General features: G+C 46.6%; 1 protein-coding gene across 2 annotated transcripts in view; it reads left to right on the forward strand.

Annotated features, from left to right (window-relative positions):
* The window catches only part of CYP39A1 (cytochrome P450 family 39 subfamily A member 1), a 141,520-nt gene that overhangs the window by 1,022 nt on the left and 121,725 nt on the right, over nt 1–18,773 (forward strand). For both annotated transcript variants that reach the window (XM_073673922.1, XM_073673921.1), the window contains exons 2-3: nt 2,531–2,666; nt 5,160–5,334. In XM_073673922.1, the coding sequence (XP_073530023.1) occupies nt 2,531–2,666; nt 5,160–5,334 (311 nt within the window). The remainder of the gene's footprint in view (nt 1–2,530; nt 2,667–5,159; nt 5,335–18,773) is intronic.

Raw genomic sequence — 18,773 nt, forward strand, 5'->3', positions numbered from 1 at the left:
TTTTTTTTTAAGTATTAGAGCATCTTTTTCCATTGAATTGTACATTGTGGCATTCCTCTGTTACACCTCCTGTAATTTTATGAATAAATTGACCACTGGATGTTATTATTCGGAGGAGCGTTCCCTCACGGTTTGGCATCGTCATCTGTGATTGGACAGTATCGGAAGTGCCCTCAACTGGTAATGCTCAGTTTATACATTTCCAGTAGGAATAACAGAGGAACGGCGCAGTTTTAACACCTGGGTGACGTACGCGCTTAAGTGTATGAAATGGGAACTGAGCACAGTTCATACAGCACAGGTGCCGGCTGCGTTGTACAGTCGGCACCAAAGAGTAACTGCAACCAAAAAAGTCAAGAATAAAAAAGCTACCGTTCTTGCTGTAAGAATTAAGCCCTGATACAATTCTCTTATTCTGGTAGCCATAATTTTATTATTTTTTGACTGTGAAAACTGAAGGCAATTTTTTATTTAGATTTTTATATTTTTTTTTTTCTAAATAAACATAATAATTTTAAAATAATACAATTTCTTATCACAACTGAACTGACCCATAAAATTTAGCTGCTAAGTAATTTTCACTGCAAAGTGAACATCATAAAAAAAAAACAATGGGGCATGTGTCCAAAGGGGATGCCAAAAAAAATAATCACATTGCCTTGAGCAAGGTACAAGGACAAGACAGTAAAGTGAACCTTGGCTCCTGAGTCGGCCGCGGCTCTACGTGCGCCACCTTGTGGCACGTCTCCAATCCTGGCTGTCAAGTTCTAGTTCTGAACTGCGCTATTCATTTTTCCATATAATGAGCTGAAAAACAGGAGAGAAAAAATGCAGTGAAAAGCAAAAAAAATCTGATTCCACCACTGTTCTAGTATTTTTACGACGTTTATTGTGACTTTTTTTTAGTTTTGCGAGACTCGTAACTTTTCTTTTCCCTTCGATGGAGCAGTGTGACGTGTTTTTTTTAAAATTGTACTGATATCATTTTTGGGTCCATACAACATTTCTCATGCTTTTTATAGAATCTTTTTGGAGAGGATCGGTAACCCAAAATTTGCAAATCTGTTATTTTTCACTTTTTTGTGCTTTTGTTCTTACATCCTCTTCTTCCAAGACCCATAACTTTTTTTTATTTATCCATCTACATAACTGTACAAGCCATACAGGATTAAAAAAATAATACAATTTTGATAATACTTTTGACTAGCGGAATTGTGTACATGGTGGCAATACCAAATATGAATATTTTATTTAATTTTTTCTACGGGGAAAAGAAAACTGATAATTTTGTAAAATTATTATTATTATTCTATATTTTGTATTATTATATTTGTTATTATAATTATCATTATTGTTATTATTTATTTTTTATCTATTTTTTTCTACTGGGAAAAGAGAACTGATAATTTTTTACAATTATTTTTATTATTATTATATTTATTATTATTTTATATTTTGTATTATTATATTTGTTATTATAATGATCATTATTGTTATTATTTATTTATTTTTCTACTGGGAAAAGAGAACTGATAATTTTGTAAAATTATTTTTATTATTATTATTATTATTATTATTTTATATTTTGTATTATATTTGTTATTATAATGATCATTATTGTTATTTATTTATTTTTCTACTGGGAAAAGAGAACTGATAATTTTGTAAAATTATTTTTATTATTTATTATTATATTTATTATTATTTTATATTTTGTATTATTATATTTATTATTTGTTATTATAATGATTATTATTGTTATTATTTATTTGTTCATGTTTTTCTACTGGGAAAAGAGAATTTTGTAAAATTATTATTATTATTTGTTATTATAATGATTATTATTGTTTATTATATGTATTATTATTCTATATTTTGTATAATATTTATTATTATATTTGTTATTATAATGATTATTATTGTTATATTTATTATGATTCAGTATTTTGTGTATTTATTATTATATTTGTTATTATAATGATTATTATTGTTTATTATATTTATTATGATTCAGTATTTTGTATTGTTATATTTATTAGATTTGTTATTATAATGATTATTATTGTTATTATTTATTTATTTTATTTTTTTAGTTCCTACAGGGGAATTGAACCTATATACTTGAATCCATGTACTGCATTACTTCAATATTAACGTTTTATAGTGAAATTACCGCGACCCGATAGCCAAGAGATAAATATCACTTGTTTCTTCTTTTTATGGGGGCCCGTCAGCCCCTACTGATATTATAAACTAAACACATATTTTTGCAGGGGATACGGACCCTGTAAAAGTCGTACCTTTAGTTCTCTAATTATTTTCTCAGTACTGCAGAAGTTTAATCAGATATGTTAATTAGCGTTCTTGATGCACCTCCGAGCTCCTCTCAGCCCACTGGTCATACATGTCTCCCCACCTCCCTCGCTGGTGATTGACAGCACTGCTCCAGACTACCCTATCAGTCACCGCTGCGGGAGGCTATACACTAATCTATAAGAATAACATGTACAATATGGTTTCCTCCGTTCAGCACGGTCCGGTCTTCACAGTTCTGGCGGCCGGGAACAGGCTAACCTTTGTGAACGGAGAAGAGGCCGTGTCCAAGTTCTTCACCTCCAAACAGGTGGATTTCCAGCAAGCCGTGCAGAAGCCGGTCCAGTACACAGGTAACCTCTTACTGGGTCAAGAGTGACCAGTTTTTGCTCTTCTTTTATGCCCACTGCTCTCCTTGGTATTCCACTTTTTTTTTTTAATCCACCATACGGTTCCAGAGATATGAGCCTTATAGGTTTTATTTTTTATTTGTTTTTACAAAAAAGGGGTGTGGCTCTGTTTAATGCTAATTTCTACAATCTTTACGAGAAGGCGTGGTTCAGTGGATCCTCAGGGATGTGCCCTTAGGCTGCTCCCCTGAGGATCCATTGAACCACGCCTTCTCGTAAAATTTAGCACTAAACAAAAAGGCCCATATCTTTGGAGCCGTATGGTGGATATAAGGAAAAAAAAAGAAAAACTGATTACTCTGCAGAGCAGTGGGATTAAAATAGGAACAAACACTGGCCCCTTTTTTTCTTACTGAGGGTCCTCTTTAATATGATACATGCCCTTAAAGTATCTTTTTGGTACCTGTATTGATCCATTTTGAGGGTCCCTTAAAAAACAAAACAAAAGTGTAGTTGCAGGGTATTTCTAATTTCTAAAGCATGTAAGGGGGTGATCCTATGAATAGAACTGCTCAGTGGACACCTAAATCCAAATGAGCAAGGTTTCTGATCCCCCTCAACGTTCCTATATATCTGATCAGCTCTCCCTGCCTTCTCGCCTGCTGCCCAGAGACTGCAAAGAGTTTTGTCACAGGTGTATCAGGTTTGGCAGACAGTCGTTCTGGATCCGGCTGTAGAAGGTCGCTGCGCTTGGCTTTACAGACACCTTCTTGATTCTTTCATCTCTGTAGTGTAGAGGTATCCTTCTCTCACTGGGACTCAGTAGTGATATCCACCTTCTGCTGCTAATTGACACTCCCTTGCTTGATACATAAAAACCCTCAGTGTCTTTAGAGAGTCTCCGATGATAGTTCTATTTTCCACTGCTCAGGCCTGGAGTACTAGCAGTCGGCTAGTTTCTTGGTGGATTATTGTCGTCTTCTCTGTGGTGTCTTATGAAGCGTTTCCCTTTGTCTGTTTACCTTGTTGTCTTTAGTTGCAGTGGGGACTGACTAGTGCTCACCCCTTCCCCTCCCTATCCAGGGCCTAGCTCTAGGGGCAGTTAGGGATTAGGTATCCTGCTCAACGATAGGTGCGGAACCTATTTAGGGACAGTAGGGGAGTTAGGGTGTTATAAGATCTGCTTAGGGGTCTTCACTCTCCCTTTCCGTAGTTGTACACTTGGTCCTCCCCTCACCTAGCGTGACACATTTCTGAGCTTGCATGTTCCCTTTAAATTTACCTAAAATGTTAGCCCCCTCCCACCAGGAGCTGAGCATTCACCATACACATATTCTGATGCCATAACCTGCCTCTAATAGCAGAAATCACTGCTTTTTAACCACTTCAATGCCACTGTCAATCTCTGGTAGTGGAATTTAAGTGGCACAATCCAAGTGAGGCGTCCATTCCAGAAGCCTCATCGGCCCCCCAGAAGCACTGTGTGCAGATGAGCTGCCGGAACAAGACTTTTATACATTGCATAGTAACACTAATAAAAAATTGTAGGTACAGAAAAAAATAGTTAAAAAAAAAAATAGAAAAAAAACCCCAAAAACATACATTTGAATAATCAGTATTGCACGATCCACAACAGTCCGGTCTATGAAAAAGATTTAATGGTAAATGCTGTGAAAAAAATAAGATTAAAAAAAAAAAAAATGATGCAATTCCCTCCCAAATTAAATCAAAATATTATTTCTTCCACAAAATGGCATCAATCAAAATGACAGCTCGCCATGCAAATAACAAGCTTTCATACAGTTCCATCAATGGGAAAAAAAAAGATATCAGAAAATTGCCAAAAAGGAAAAAAAATAATATATATATAAATATATTTTTTTATTTCTTTTTAAATATTTCAGATTTTTATTTTAGACATGTTTGACATCACTGTAATTGTACAGACCTGGAGTTGTCAGGTCATTTTTACTGCACAATTAACATTGTAAAAAGCAAAACCCACAAAACATTAGTGGAATTGATTTTTCTTTTTTCCCTAATTTCTTAGTCTGTTTTTCACACTTTTTTTGTATATTGTATAGTAAAGTGAATGGTCTTATTCAAAGCTACAATTATTCCCGCAAAAAAAACAAGCTCTGATACAGCTATGTGTATATACTGTATATATATATATATATATATATATATATATATATATATATATATATATATATATATATATATATATATTATAAAAGGTTATGTTTCTTGGAAGAATGGGAGGGAAAAAAAGCGCATAATAATTGGCTTGGGCGGAAAGGGGTTAATCAACGTTGCTTAAAAAAAAAATTCTCATTTTTCATTCATCGGTCACATCCAGAGCTGCATTTTAGAATTTTGCAGTTTGGAATCTTCTGACTTGGACCTTTACGAATCAGCTCCAGATGTGACTGGAGGAGAAGACAATCGTCTCGTTAACAGTATACGATCTCTTTCTCCTCTTCTTTTGTAAAGCTTCCATTGAAAAGAAAAACTTCTACAAGTCGCACAGCGCAATCCACGAGATGATGAAGTTGCGATTGTCACAGAACAGACTGAACCCCTACATCCCACGTCTGTGCAAGGCGTTGAATGCACAACTGGGGCAGCTGGGGCAGCAGGGCACCGCCGATCTCTACGACCTGGTAAGGTAAGACCATTGGAATATTGGTCACAAGCTCCAATCTTCTACAGTCTGATCTGTCAGAATCTAGAATTATGTAACCCATAAGGTAAAAGCTGTAAAAATACGATTTTTTTTTTTTTTTTTTAACTTTGATCCTCCCCCCAAAAATTAAATACAAAGTGATCAAAACTTCATATGTAACCTAAAATGTTAGCAATAAAAACTACACCCTGAGACGCAAAAAAACAAGCCCTGACAACGCGCCATCAAATGTGAAAATAAAAAAGTTTTAGAACTTGGAACCAGGTTTTTTTTTTTTTTTTTTTTTTTTACAAACTTCAGAAATTTTTTTTTTAACTTACTAAAATAATAAAAACCTGTACAAGTTTGGTATCGCCGTAATTGTACCGGACTGGAGAATCAGGTTGTCGAGTCATTTTTACCATCCAATGAACACTATGAAAACAAAACCCCCGACCCCCAAAAAACAATAGGGGAACGAGGGTTTTTTTTTCACTATTTCACCACCATTTTCATTTATGGTAAAGCGAGTGGTGTTGTTAAAAACTACAACTCGTCTTGCAAAAAAACAAAACCTCATATGGCTATGGGGACTGAAAAATAAAAAAGCTATGGTTCTTGGAAGAAGGGGAAAAAAATACAAAAGTATAAAAAAAATTGGTCACTTTATTAAAGGGTTAACACTGGAAATTTGGCACGAGAGTTTATTGTTAATATTTCCCTAAGCAAAGGTGTAACGATTGCGCTGAATGATTGCACACGCCGCCGGCAGCTGGCGTCTGTGTGCCCATAATGAGTGGCACATGGCAGTGACATCATGTGTCGCCCATGGCTGGCATGCTGAAGTCAGCTGCAGGCTGCAGAAGAAGACGCCGCATGTCATGAGAGCAGAAGAAGAAGAACCTTTTTTTTTCAATGTGTTAGAAAAGAGCAGCAAAAAGGACATTATGCCAGAAGCTGCCTAAAGGGTGCACGCATCTGGGGTAGTTGCACGCGTCTTCTTGTGCAAAGTGTCTTCGGCGATAAGTGGCAGTTATTTCAGAGGCAGTTAGTCAGGGCAGGAGTCAGGTAACTCAGACTTTGACTGCTTACTCTCTTTTAACTATGTTTTTGTTAGTTTCCACTCTTTCCCCTATAGTCCTCCACTTTGTACTAACCCCCTTAATTCCTACACCTAGTAATGAACTCTTCATCTCTCCCTCCATCCTCCCCATCTATCTCACCTCCCCCTCAGAACTAATCCTCAACATTCAGTCCTGTGTCTCCAAACACAGACAGCCACCTCATGCCCTCTCCTGCTCCCACTTCTACCTCCTATCCACGATCTACCACAAACTCTCGCAACCTTTCTAACCTCATACCCATCCACCCAGTCCCCTCTTCCCCAGTTGCCCTAACAGGAGCTGTATTTAACGCTCGCTCTGTCTGCAACAAACTTTCCTACACTCATGATCTTTTCATTACTAACAAACTTTCCTTCTTCGCCACCACTGAAACTTGGCTCACCCCCTCTGACACGGCCTCTCCAGCCGCACTTTCTTGTGGCTTATTCCACCTTTCCCACACACCCCGCCCCAGCGGCAAACATGGTGGAGGTTTAGGTTTTCTCTTGTCAGATACCTGCGCCTTCACCCAAATCCCACTACCGCCCTCCGTTACTCTCCCTTCTTCTGAGGTGCACTGTGTGCACTTCTACTCCCCCTCCAACTGGTTGTCATCTACCGCCCCCGAGGGCCATGCACCACTTTCTTCGACCACTTCACCACCTGGCTGCTTCACTTCCTTTCCACTGACATCCCCACTATCATCATGGCCGACTTCAACATCTCCATTGACATTTCCCACTCATCTGTCTCTAAGCTCCTATCCTCACTTCCTCCTTCTGCCTAGCTCAATGGTCTGCTGCAGTCACTCTGTTCCTTATGTAACCTCTCTAACTCTCCTCTCCCTCTTTCTGACCATAACCTACTTACATTCTTTGCCCTCTCGTCTCCAGGTCCACATCCCCACTCCACAAACTTGCAGACCTTCGCAGAAATCTCAAAAGCGTTAACATACACTCTCTGAATCCCTGCTCCCTCGTACAGACATAAATTCCTTACACAATGCAGATGATGCTGATACTTTATATAACGCCACAACAACTGCAGCTCTCGATTCATTCGCCCATCTCACACATACCAAAGCTCGCGCATTCAATAGGCAACCCTGGCTCACCAACTGAACTAAAGAACTGCGACAGGCCTCCAGGGTTGCTGAGCGGAGATGGAAAAGGTCTCACTACAATGAACACTTCATCGCATTCAAACAATCCCTCACTATTTTAAGTCCGCACTCACTGCAGCAAAATAAACATACTTATCATCTCTCATATTCTCCCTGTCCCTCCACCCCCAACAGCTATTCAACACTTTCAATTCTCTCCTCCGTCCCCCAGCGCCTCCTCCCTCTCCTCTCATCTCAGCTGAAGAGTTTGCCTCATTCTTCAAGCAGAAGATCGACAACATCAGACAAAGCTATTGCCTAAAGTCCCCTCAACCCCTCCTCATATCTACTCAACCCTCCTCTTCCAAAACCAACTTCTCCACCATCACAGAAGATCAAGTTTCCTCTTTATTCTCCAAATCACACCTCAGCACCTGCGAATTTGACCCATCCCCTCCCATCTCATCCCTAACCTTACCAAAGTTTTCATCCCAACCCTAACCCACCTCTTCAACCTGTCACTAACAACCGGTGTCTTCCCCTCATGTTTCAAACATGCCTCAATCACACCCATCCTCAAAAAGCCCTCCCTCAACCCATCCTCTCTAACTAGCTATTGCCCCATATCACTTCTCCCCTATGCCTCAAAATTATTGGAACATCACGTCCACCTTGAACTGTCCTCCCACCTCTCCTCATGTTCCCTCTTCGACCGCTTACAATCTGGCTTCCGACTGCATCACTCCACTGAAACTGCCCTGACTAAAGTCACCAATGACCTACTAACCGCCGAATCCAAGCGGCACTACTCCGTCCTCCTACTCCTGGACCTGTCATCTGCCTTTGACACAGTGGACCATTCCCTCTTACTACTGACTCTCTCATCTCTTGACATCACGGACTTGGCCCTATCTTGGATCTCTTCATACCTAACAGAACGGACATTCGGTGTCTCCCACTCACACACCACCTCCTCATCTCGCCAATATCTGTCGGTGTTCCCCAAGGCTCAGTTCTAGGGCCCCTGCTCTTCTCCATCTACACCTTCAGCCTTGGACAGCTCATAGAGTCTCTCGGCTTTCAGTATCTATGTTGATGACACACAGATCTACCTCTCTGGACCCGATATCAACTCCTTACTAACCAGAATCCCACAATGTCTGTCCGCTTTTCATCCTTCTTCTCTGCTAGATTTATAAAACTTAACATGGATAAAACTGAAATCATCATCTTCCCCCCACCTCACTCAACCCCCCCATCTGACCTATCCATCAAAGTTAATGGCTGCCTACTCTCCCCAGTCCCACAAGCTTGCTGCCTCGAGGTAACCCTTTACTCTGATCTCTCCTTCAAACCTCATATCCAAGCCCTTTCCACTTCCTGCCGACTCCAACTCAAAAATATCTCCTGGATCCGCTCATTCCTCAGCAAAGACTCTGCAAAAACACTAGTGCATGCCCTCATCATCTCCCGCCTCGACTACTGCAACCTCCTGCTCTGTGGCCTACCTTCTAACACTCTCGCACCCCTCCAATGTATCATAAACTCTGCTGCCTGACTAAGCCACCTGTCCCCCCATTATTTCCCGGCCTCTCCCCTCTGTCAATCCCTTCACTGGCTTCCTATTGTACAGAGGCTCAAGTTCAAGACCCTAACCCTGGCATACGAAGCCATCCACAACCTGTCTCCCCCATACATCTGTGACCTAGTCTCCCGATACTTACCTACACGCAACCACCGATCTTCACAAGATCTCCTTCTCTACTCCCCTCTTATCTCCTCCTCCCACAATCGCATACAAGATTTCCGCCTGCTCTGGAACGCTCTACCCCAACACATCAGACTCTCGCCTACTGTGGAAACCTTCAAAAGGAACCTGAAGACCCACCTCTTCTGACAAACCTATAATCTGCAGTAATGATTGCTCCACCACACCGCTGCACGACCAGCTCTACCCTCACCTAATGTATCCTCACTAGTGAAAAGCGAGCACTAAAATGCTCGGGTACTCGTTGCTCGGGTCGAGCAAATTAGAATACTCGGGTGCTCGACCTGAGCAACGAGACCAATGTAAGTCTATGGGAAACGTGAGCATTTTTCAAGCGGCTCCCCCCGGCGGTCTGCGGAGGGCCGAAAAATTGCCCAAATCGATGGGAACAGTGCTCAAATGACATGGGAACAGCATGGGGAAGACCCCTGGAAACATCTCTGACTCCCAAATCACTGCTGTCAACAACGTGGTCAGAGTATTACGCCACTTTTACGGACTCACAATAAAATATACAAAAACAAAACCAAAATGGATTTTCCTGGGAAATATAATAAGGAACATCCTTTCCAGGGTAATGACTTGAATATAAGGCAAAATAAATAACCAAAAACAAAAATACTCCTCCACACCTTGGGCTATGTTCACACGTAGCGTTTTTGATGAGTTTATGCACTTTTGCATTGCTTTCATCCAAGACAAATGCATTCACCAGAAAATGTCATTTTAACATTTTACAACCTTATCTGGCCATGTGGTGTGTGACACATCATCAGACACATGCATACAGTGCTGAAAAGACATCGGAACAGCATGGGGAAGACCTCTGGAAGCATCTCTGACTCCCTGGTCACTGCCTAAAAGTGTGCCCATCATAAGTGATCCTTGGCGCATGCGAAGATGCGTCCCGCCATGCACCTGTCGTTGCAGACTTGCAACAATCACCGTCCACGTCCTTGTCCCACTACAGCATTCAGTTGTCCCTACCCCATTCCTTGGAATGCAAATGCAAGTATGCAGCCAGCCACCCACCCACAGGCTGCAATACTATACTGCCAAATTTGACAGCTGCTTGCACTTGAAATGTGGCCTTTTAGGCTCGTGGAGGTGGAAGCTTTTCACAACCTCATGCCAGCGGCGGCCGGGTGTCCATACTCGGTCCCCAGCCGCCACTGTTTCTCCCTGTGTCGCCTCCGCCTTCCACAAGCACGGGTCCCATAACATTACCCGTGCCCTGCCCAGTGCACTTACTGGGAAGGACCGCCTAACCACAAACACGTGGACAGGTGAATGTGGCCAGGGAGGGTACGGAGCCAGTCCACAACTTTATTTTTGCTGAGAGTTGTATTTAGCTCGGTGAAAGGACTGGCATAGAGGGAAACCGTATCTACCCTGCTTGTCATTTCTCCCAGGAAGTCCTCTAAAGCTGCTTGCACTTGAAATGTGGCCTGAACATTACTGCTGGTACTTTTCTGTGGGAATTTTCTTGCCTCCTACCAGCCTGGAATATTTCCAGCAAACTATGGTACGACGACATGGTATTAGCACTGCCCCCAGTACCAGTAGCGAAGCCATCTCCAATTTCCTTCTCAAGAATTTTATTTGATAGACTGAGTGGCTGCCCAAATACATTTTCTCACAAAGGAGCTGAAGACAGAGTGGCAGTAGGTGCAAGTTTCTCCAGCCTGTTAAATATTAGAGGGTGAACGGCAGCACATTGGATCAGTGATTAGCACTGAAGCCTTGCAGCGCTGGGATCCTGGGTTCAAATCCCAGCAAGGACAACATCTGCAAGGACTTTGTATGTTCTCCCCGTGTTTGCGTGTGTTTCCTCCTCCGTAAAAAAGCAGCCATAGAGTGTCCGGGAACCTTCCCACACACTTTTCTTAGCCAGGACTGCTTCTCGGCAGGGTTGGACGGTCCCACCAGAGAATCCTCTGGTGTGCCTTGGCTTCTACCTCAGGAGAGTTCATGATAGTGTGTCACCCCAGGCCTGGATGCCACAAATATTAAAGGCTGTGTCTGAGAGCAGGAGGGAGGTTCCCTGGTCAGGGACAATTAGCATACAGCACCTCCTGTCCCAGGCCAGTAGGGGGAGCAGGCTGCCCCTATAAAAGCTGGAACTGAGGGCAGGGTTAGAGAGAACTGGACGACCTAGCTCCGGACTGAGACTAGTCCCAGAGAAGGAGGGACAGTTGAGCTGTAGCCAAGGAGTCCGTGAGGCAGAGGAGAAGCTGAGAGCCAGGGACAGAGGCGACGAGAGCCGGTCCTGGCTGAGAGAATCACCACCGGACATTGGGGTCCGAGGCTGTCAGGGTTGCAAGCCCTGCAGCAGATAACCAACCCGCAAGGGATTTCAGGTTCCTTGGCCTAAGAAGCATGGAGGCTCCGCAACACAGAGGGACTGGTACAGTACGGAAAAGCAAAAGGTACCTAAGGCCCGAGTCGCAAGCCATACAGGCGAAGTACACGGCCAGCTCAGGGACGTGGGCTATTACACCACGAAAAGGGGGATAGTCAGCAAGGGCAGAGAGAGAACGGTAGGCTTTCACACTCACCCTGACCAGCGGAGCTCGCCTGAATGCCCTCAGACACCCAGGCCCATTCCTGCCCGGTACTCCTGTTGGGTCAGTGGTAATACCTACAATAAAGACCCTGGACTGTTTGAAGCGGACTCTGAACTCTTATTACTGCGGCCTACACCATCACCCCCAGCATCCACCTACATTGCCCTGAGGCTACACTCTTCCCGTGGGGAGTTATCCTAACCCTGTGCAACAACACCAGCCTCGGCGGTCTGCCTTGCAGCGGCGGTCATCCCTGACCGCAATCCACGGGTGGCGTAGTCGGACATTCATAGCTCTACAAATAGACTGCCACAGCATTTGGTCTGACCACCCTGAGCCACGGGATTGGGTTGCCACTACTACCCCCATCATCGCACTGAAGCCCGGTTCCGGGTGCCCCACGGCCCAGGGGGCGAGTCAATAGCGCTAACTTTGTAGCTGCTATGGGGCTCTTGAGCGGGTGAGAAAGGTTAGCCCTCAGAATCAAATCTTCTGGTGGGCACAATGTTTTTCAATCTGAAACTGTTTCTCAGTGGGAGTTGTATTTCACCACAGCCATATTCTTTAGCTCGGTGAAAGGACTGGCATAGAGGGAAACCTTATCTACCCCGGCTGTCATTTCTCTGTCACCAGGTTCCGCCCATTGTCACACACGACCATGCCTGGCTGTATGTTCAGCGGTGAGAGCCACAGATCAGGCTGCTGTGTTACAGCTTTCAACAACTCTGCAGCGCTGGGCGGTTTGTCAATTAAGCATTAAGCATGTTATCTTCAGCACAGCCTGTTGCCGCTTGGCCAAGGCAGTGCTGCAGTGCTGTCAGCTTGTGACTGATGTGGTCATTTTGGAGATGGAGGAGGAGGTGCATGAGCTGAACAATGTGATTACATTGAGGTTAAATTGGTGACGCTGTTTTTTATACTAAAGAAAGATCCTATTGTTTTGTTTTTTTACGTTATTTTTTAAGACAAATGCATTCACCGGGAATTGTCATTTTAACATTTTACAACCTTATCTGGCAATGTGGTGTGTGACACATCATCAGAAACATCCTGTTTTATTTATGATGGAGGGACTCTGAAAGTCATAAAGCCTATTTTAATAGAGACATCAGACGGCCCTTACTATTCTTAAAAGGCCAGCAGTCGGCCCTAGCTATTGTTAGAGAGCCATCTGCCGGCTATGCTTTGTTGTTCCCATTATTAACAAGTGGGTCTCCTATACTGTTATTGCGTATCCAGTGACTGCAAGGGCTGCCAAAAATTTGGACGCAACCCAATACCCCTTTGAAGAGACATAGAGGAGGGTCTCAGTAAAAAAAAATGTTCCCATTATAAAGGAGCGGGTCTCCTATAGTGGTAATGCCCATGCTGTGACTGCCAGGGCTGCCAAAATTTGGGAAAAACCCCACTAAGAATTTAAAGACACATAGAGCAGGGCCACAGTAACAAGTCACGGCATGTTCCCATTAGAAAGGAGAGGGTCTGCTATACAGTTATAGGGTATGCAGTGAGTCCAACGGCTGACCAATTTTAGGAAAAACCCCACTAAGAATTTAAAGACACATAGAGCAGGGCAACAGTAACGACAGTTTCCCATTAGAAAAGGAGAGAGTCTCCCAGAGTGTTGGCCTATGCAGTGAATGCAAGGGCTGCCAAAAATTTGGAGGCACTTCAATGCCCCTTGGAAGAGACGTGGAGGAGGGCCTCATAAAAAAAATTTCCCATTAGGAAGGAGCGGGCCTCCTATACTTGTAATGCCCATGCACTAAGTGTATGGGCTGACAAACATTTACCCCTGGGGGGTATACATGAACATACTGTATAAAAAATTTTTTGACGGGCATCATAAACACCCTTTAAAAAAATTATGTGGGTGTTGCATCACGGACCACGGTCACTCTGGTGATATGGTGGTGGAGGATGAGGAGAAGGAGGAGGAGAAGAGCAAATAGCCAAAATCAGGAAGCGTATACCCATGTGTGTAACGCACACGCCCGGGCTGAGCGGCGTGTGCGTGTGATTCCACTGGACCGTGTCGGAGAGTGAATGCCTGGAGGGGCGTAACTAGGTATTCACCCGATCCGACCAGGGTCGCACGACGGCATACGACGCCAGTGCACCCAGGAGGAACCGAGCAGAGGGACCAGGTGCTACTCCAGGACAGACCCCGGACACGGCTGTTGACCCACACAGGGGAATACAGGAACAGACCGGTTAGGCTGGCACACAGACTGGTGGGAATAGGCAGGCACGACTGGTATGCGGGCAGGCGGGTATGCAGGCGGGGGGGTACAGGCAAGCACGGCTAGAGTGCAGACAGGAAGGCACTAGCAGGTAGGAACACAGGCGGGATAGGACCCAGTACACACTGGGACTCTGGAACAGAACCACAGATGTGGCAGACAAACACAGCAGAGTGAGGCCGCCCAGAGAGGTGAGCGAGAGCAGGGCAGGACAAGACCGCCTGGAGTGGTGAGTAAGAGCAGAGCAGGACGAGACCGCCTGGAGCGGTGAGCAAGAGCAGAGCAGGACGAGACCGCCTGGAGCGGTGAGCAAGAGCAGAGCAGGACGAGACCGCCTGGAGCGGTGAGCAAGAGCAGAGCAGGACGAGACCGCCTGAAGCGGTGAGCAAGAGCAGAGCAGGACGAGACCGCCAGGAGCGGTGAGCAAGAGCAGAGCAGAGCGAGACTGCCGGAGCAGTGAGCAAAGGAGTCAGAGCGGAGCGAGACTGCCGGAGCAGTGAGCAAAGGAGTCAGAGCGGAGCGAGACTGCCGGAGCAGTGAGCAAAGGAGTCAGAGCGGAGCGAGACTGAGCAGGGGGGACAGGGCTCTGTTCACACGGAACAGACAGGAAGGGAAATGCAGAGCCAGATACCCACAAGGTACTTGCAGTGAAGTAGCGAGTGGACCACAAACACACAAACGGGAGTACAGAGACAACAAGCAGGAGTTAGGTACAAGTTCAGACTCTGCAGAAAAAGGAAAGGAACGGACATAGAGGCAAAACAGGTAAAGGATAGGAGAGAGTTCAGACTGGAACTGAGTGTACGGAAGAGACCGACACTGCAGCGGGATACAGGAGCGGGTCTGGGAATACGGCCCCCAGAGAGGCGGGACGAACAGGCAAGGAGCGTGTTCAGACAGGACAGACAAGATACAGGAGCGGGTCTAGGTAATCGGCCCCTAGATGGCGGGAGGAACAGGCTAGGAGCGAGTTCAGACAGGACAGACAAGATACAGGAGCGGGTCTAGGTAATCGGCCCCTAGATGGCGGGAGGAACAGGCTAGGAGCGAGTTCAGACAGGACAGACAAGATACAGGAGCGGGTCTAGGTAATCGGCCCCTAGAAGGCGGGAGGAACAGGCTAGGAGCGTGTTCAGACAGGCCTGGAAATACAGCCTCCAGGATAGGCAGACAAGAGAACACAGAACGGGACCTGGCACCTTCAGAGTGCAAGCACACACTGAATGAAACACAATGCTCAGGCAGGGATTGATTGGAGCAGCTGGGTTATATACCAGGTGACAGACAGCAATAGGCTGAGGACGCACAAGGGGTGTGACCCACAGCAGGTACAAAAAGCAGGAAGTGATCGGGCGCCGCCCTTAAGCAGCAGAAACAGACACAAACAGACAGCATGGAGGGAAGCCAGAGAGACATTCTGGACTGGAGATCAAGTGCGCGCTCTTGCACAGTGGGAGATGGACCACCATGCAAGGGCGCCGCCAGGTATGTTACAGTACCCCCCCTTTACGCCCCCTCTTCTTCAGGCCTGCCAGAATCTTCCGCAGGAAATTCGAGGGCCAATCCTTCACTTCAAGGAGATCACTCCCACTGTGCACAGGAAAAACTGGTCTCATCTGGTTAGCTAGGATGCTACCTCCTATCCAGCCATCCTCAGCAACAGACGAAACGGGTGGAGTACCAGGAACAGCACACAAGGAAGTCTCTCTCCACATATTTTCAGGTGGCACCCCAGAGGGTACAGGAGACAACTGGAAGTCCTCCACCGGGTTGGAGGGGAGCAGAGACTTGGGGGTAAACTCTGCTTCGAGGTACATCTTGTCAAGCTCACAGGAAGAAATAGACGGGTTATCAGGTACAGGATGAGGAAAAGTCACTGTCTCTTTGTTATCTGGTGGTACCCCGGAGGATTCAGGAAACAACTGGAGGTCCTCCGCCGGGTCAGAAGAGTGCAGAGGCTCGGAGAAAACATCTGCTTCAGAGTACACTAGGTCGGACTCACTGGACAAAGCAGGCGAGGTATCGGGTACCGAGTATAGGAAAGTCTCTGTCCTTTCGCTACCAGGTGGCACCCCGAAGGGTTCCGGAGACAACTGGAGGTCCTCCGCCCGGTCGGAGGGGTGTAGAGACTCGGGAGTAACCTCTGCTTCGGAGTACACTAGGTTGGACTTACTGGACGAAGCGAGCGAGGTATCAGGTACAGAGTATAGGAGAGTCTCTGTCCTTTCGCTACCAGGTAGCACCCCAAAGGGTTCTGGAGACAACTGGAGGTCCTCCGCCTGGTCAGAGGGGTGTAGAGACTCATGGGTAACCTCTGCTTCAGAGTACACTAGGTTGGACTCACTGGACGAAGCGAGCGAGGTATCAGGTACAGAGTATAGGAGAGTCTCTGTCCTTTCGCTACCAGGTAGCACCCCGAAGGGTTCTGGAGACAACTGGAGGTCCTCCGCCTGGTCGGAGGGGTGTAGAGACTCATGGGTAACCCCTGCTTCAGAGTACACTAGGTTGTACTCACTGGACGAAGCGAGCGAGGTATCAGGTACAGAGTATAGGAGAGTCTCTGTCCTTTCGCTACCAGGTAGCACCCCGAAGGGTTCTGGAGACAACTGGAGGTCCTCCGCCTGGTCGGAGGGGTGTAGAGACACATGGGTAACCTCTGCTTCAGAGTACACTAGGTTGGACTCACTGGACGAAGCGAGCGAGGTATCAGGTACAGAGTATAGGAGAGTCTCTGTCCTTTCGCTACCAAGTAGCACCCCGAAGGGTTCTGGAGACAACTGGAGGTCCTCCGCCTGGTCGGAGGGGTGTAGAGACTCGGGGGAAACTACCACTTTGGGGTACCCATTGTCAGGCTCACAGGACGGAGCGGACAAAGTATCGAGTACCAGGTGTAGAGAACTCTCTCCATTTGTCATCGAGTGGTATCCCGGAGGATTCAGGAGGCAACTGGGGGTCCTCCGCCAGGTAGTAGAGGTGCACAGACTCTGAGGTAATCACAGCTTTGGAGCATCCTTGGACATGCACACCGGTTAAAGTGGGTGAAGCATCTGATGCCGGGTGCAGGAAGTTCTCCTGTGTGGAGTCTGGATTGGCAGTAGTCTCTTCGGGCAGGAGAACTGGTGCACTACCCACGCACATTACCCGTTGGGGCTTCTCCGGGATACAGGGAGATGAAGCTTCAGTAGGAACTTCAAGGTTGGGGTCAGGAGGTCTCAGGGAGGACAGACCCTGGCGTGATGGCTTGCCTCTACGTCTAGCACGTCTGGACTGCCTCTTGAGGTTGGGAGAAGTATTCCGGAGAGCGTAGTCACCCTGTGAGGATTCTGGGTGGGCAGTAGTCTCATTGGGCTGGAGGACTATTGCGCTACCCACACACATTACCCATCGGGGCTGCTCCGGGATATTGGGAAGTGAAGCTTCAGCAGGAGCCTCCGGGTTAGGATCATCGAAGACCATTAGAAAGGCCACCAGGAAGGCCATTATGTCCAGGACGATAGGATCCTGTGTTTCCCATAGGGGGTTGATCCATTCCAAGGCATCACCCGCTAGGTTAGACATAATGAATGCCACCTTAACCCGATCGGTGGGAAAACATAGAGGGTAGAACTTGAAGTGTAGCATGCATTGCTCCACAAATGCACGACTTTGTCTTGGATCCCCATAGTAACGTGGCGGATCCGCAGGAACGAGAGCAGATAGATCCATCTGGACGGGTGCGTAATTAGCCAGGAACTCAGCTAGAGAAAAAAAAATTGTATTTATTTATTTTTAATGCATGTATTCGCTGGAAAACGTCTCAGAGAACGAAGGCCGTGGGGCTCAACGGGAACCATGGCCTGAGCATGCTGTAATGCACACGCCCGGGCTGAGCGGCGTGTGCGTGTGATTCCATGGACCGTGCCGGAGAGTGAATGCCTGGAGGGGCGTAACTAGGTATTCACCCGATCCGACCAGGGTCGCACGACGGCATACGACGCCACTGCACCCAGGAGGAACCGAGCAGAGGGACCAGGTGCTACTCCAGGACAGACCCCGGACACGGCTGTTGACCCACACAGGGGAATACAGGAACAGACCGGTTAGGCTGGCACACAGACTGGTGGGAATAGGCAGGCACGACTGGTATGCGGGCAGGCGAGTATGCAGGCGGGGGGGTACAGGCAAGCACGGCTAGAGTGCAGACAGGAAGGCACTAGCAGGTAGGAACACAGGCGGGATAGGACCCAGTACACACTGGGACTCTGGAACAGAACCACAGATGTGGCAGACAAACACAGCAGAGTGAGGCCGCCCAGAGAGGTGAGCGAGAGCAGAGCAGGACAAGACCGCCTGGAGCGGTGAGTAAGAGCAGAGCAGGACGAGACCGCCTGGAGCGGTGAGCAAGAGCAGAGCAGGACGAGACCGCCTGGAGCGGTGAGCAAGAGCAGAGCAGGACGAGACCGCCTGGAGCGGTGAGCAAGAGCAGAGCAGGACGAGACCGCCTGGAGCGGTGAGCAAGAGCAGAGCAGGACGAGACCGCCTGGAGCGGTGAGCAAGAGCAGAGCAGGACGAGACCGCCTGGAGCGGTGAGCTAGAGCAGAGCAGGACGAGACCGCCTGGAGCGGTGAGCAAGAGCAGAGCAGGACGAGACCGCCAAGAGCGGTGAGCAAGAGCAGAGCA

This window comes from Phyllobates terribilis, unplaced genomic scaffold (assembly GCF_046119375.1).
Source record: "Phyllobates terribilis strain yellow unplaced genomic scaffold, ASM4611937v1 Scaffold_3__8_contigs__length_932513732, whole genome shotgun sequence".
NCBI classification, from domain to species: Eukaryota; Metazoa; Chordata; class Amphibia; order Anura; family Dendrobatidae; genus Phyllobates; species Phyllobates terribilis.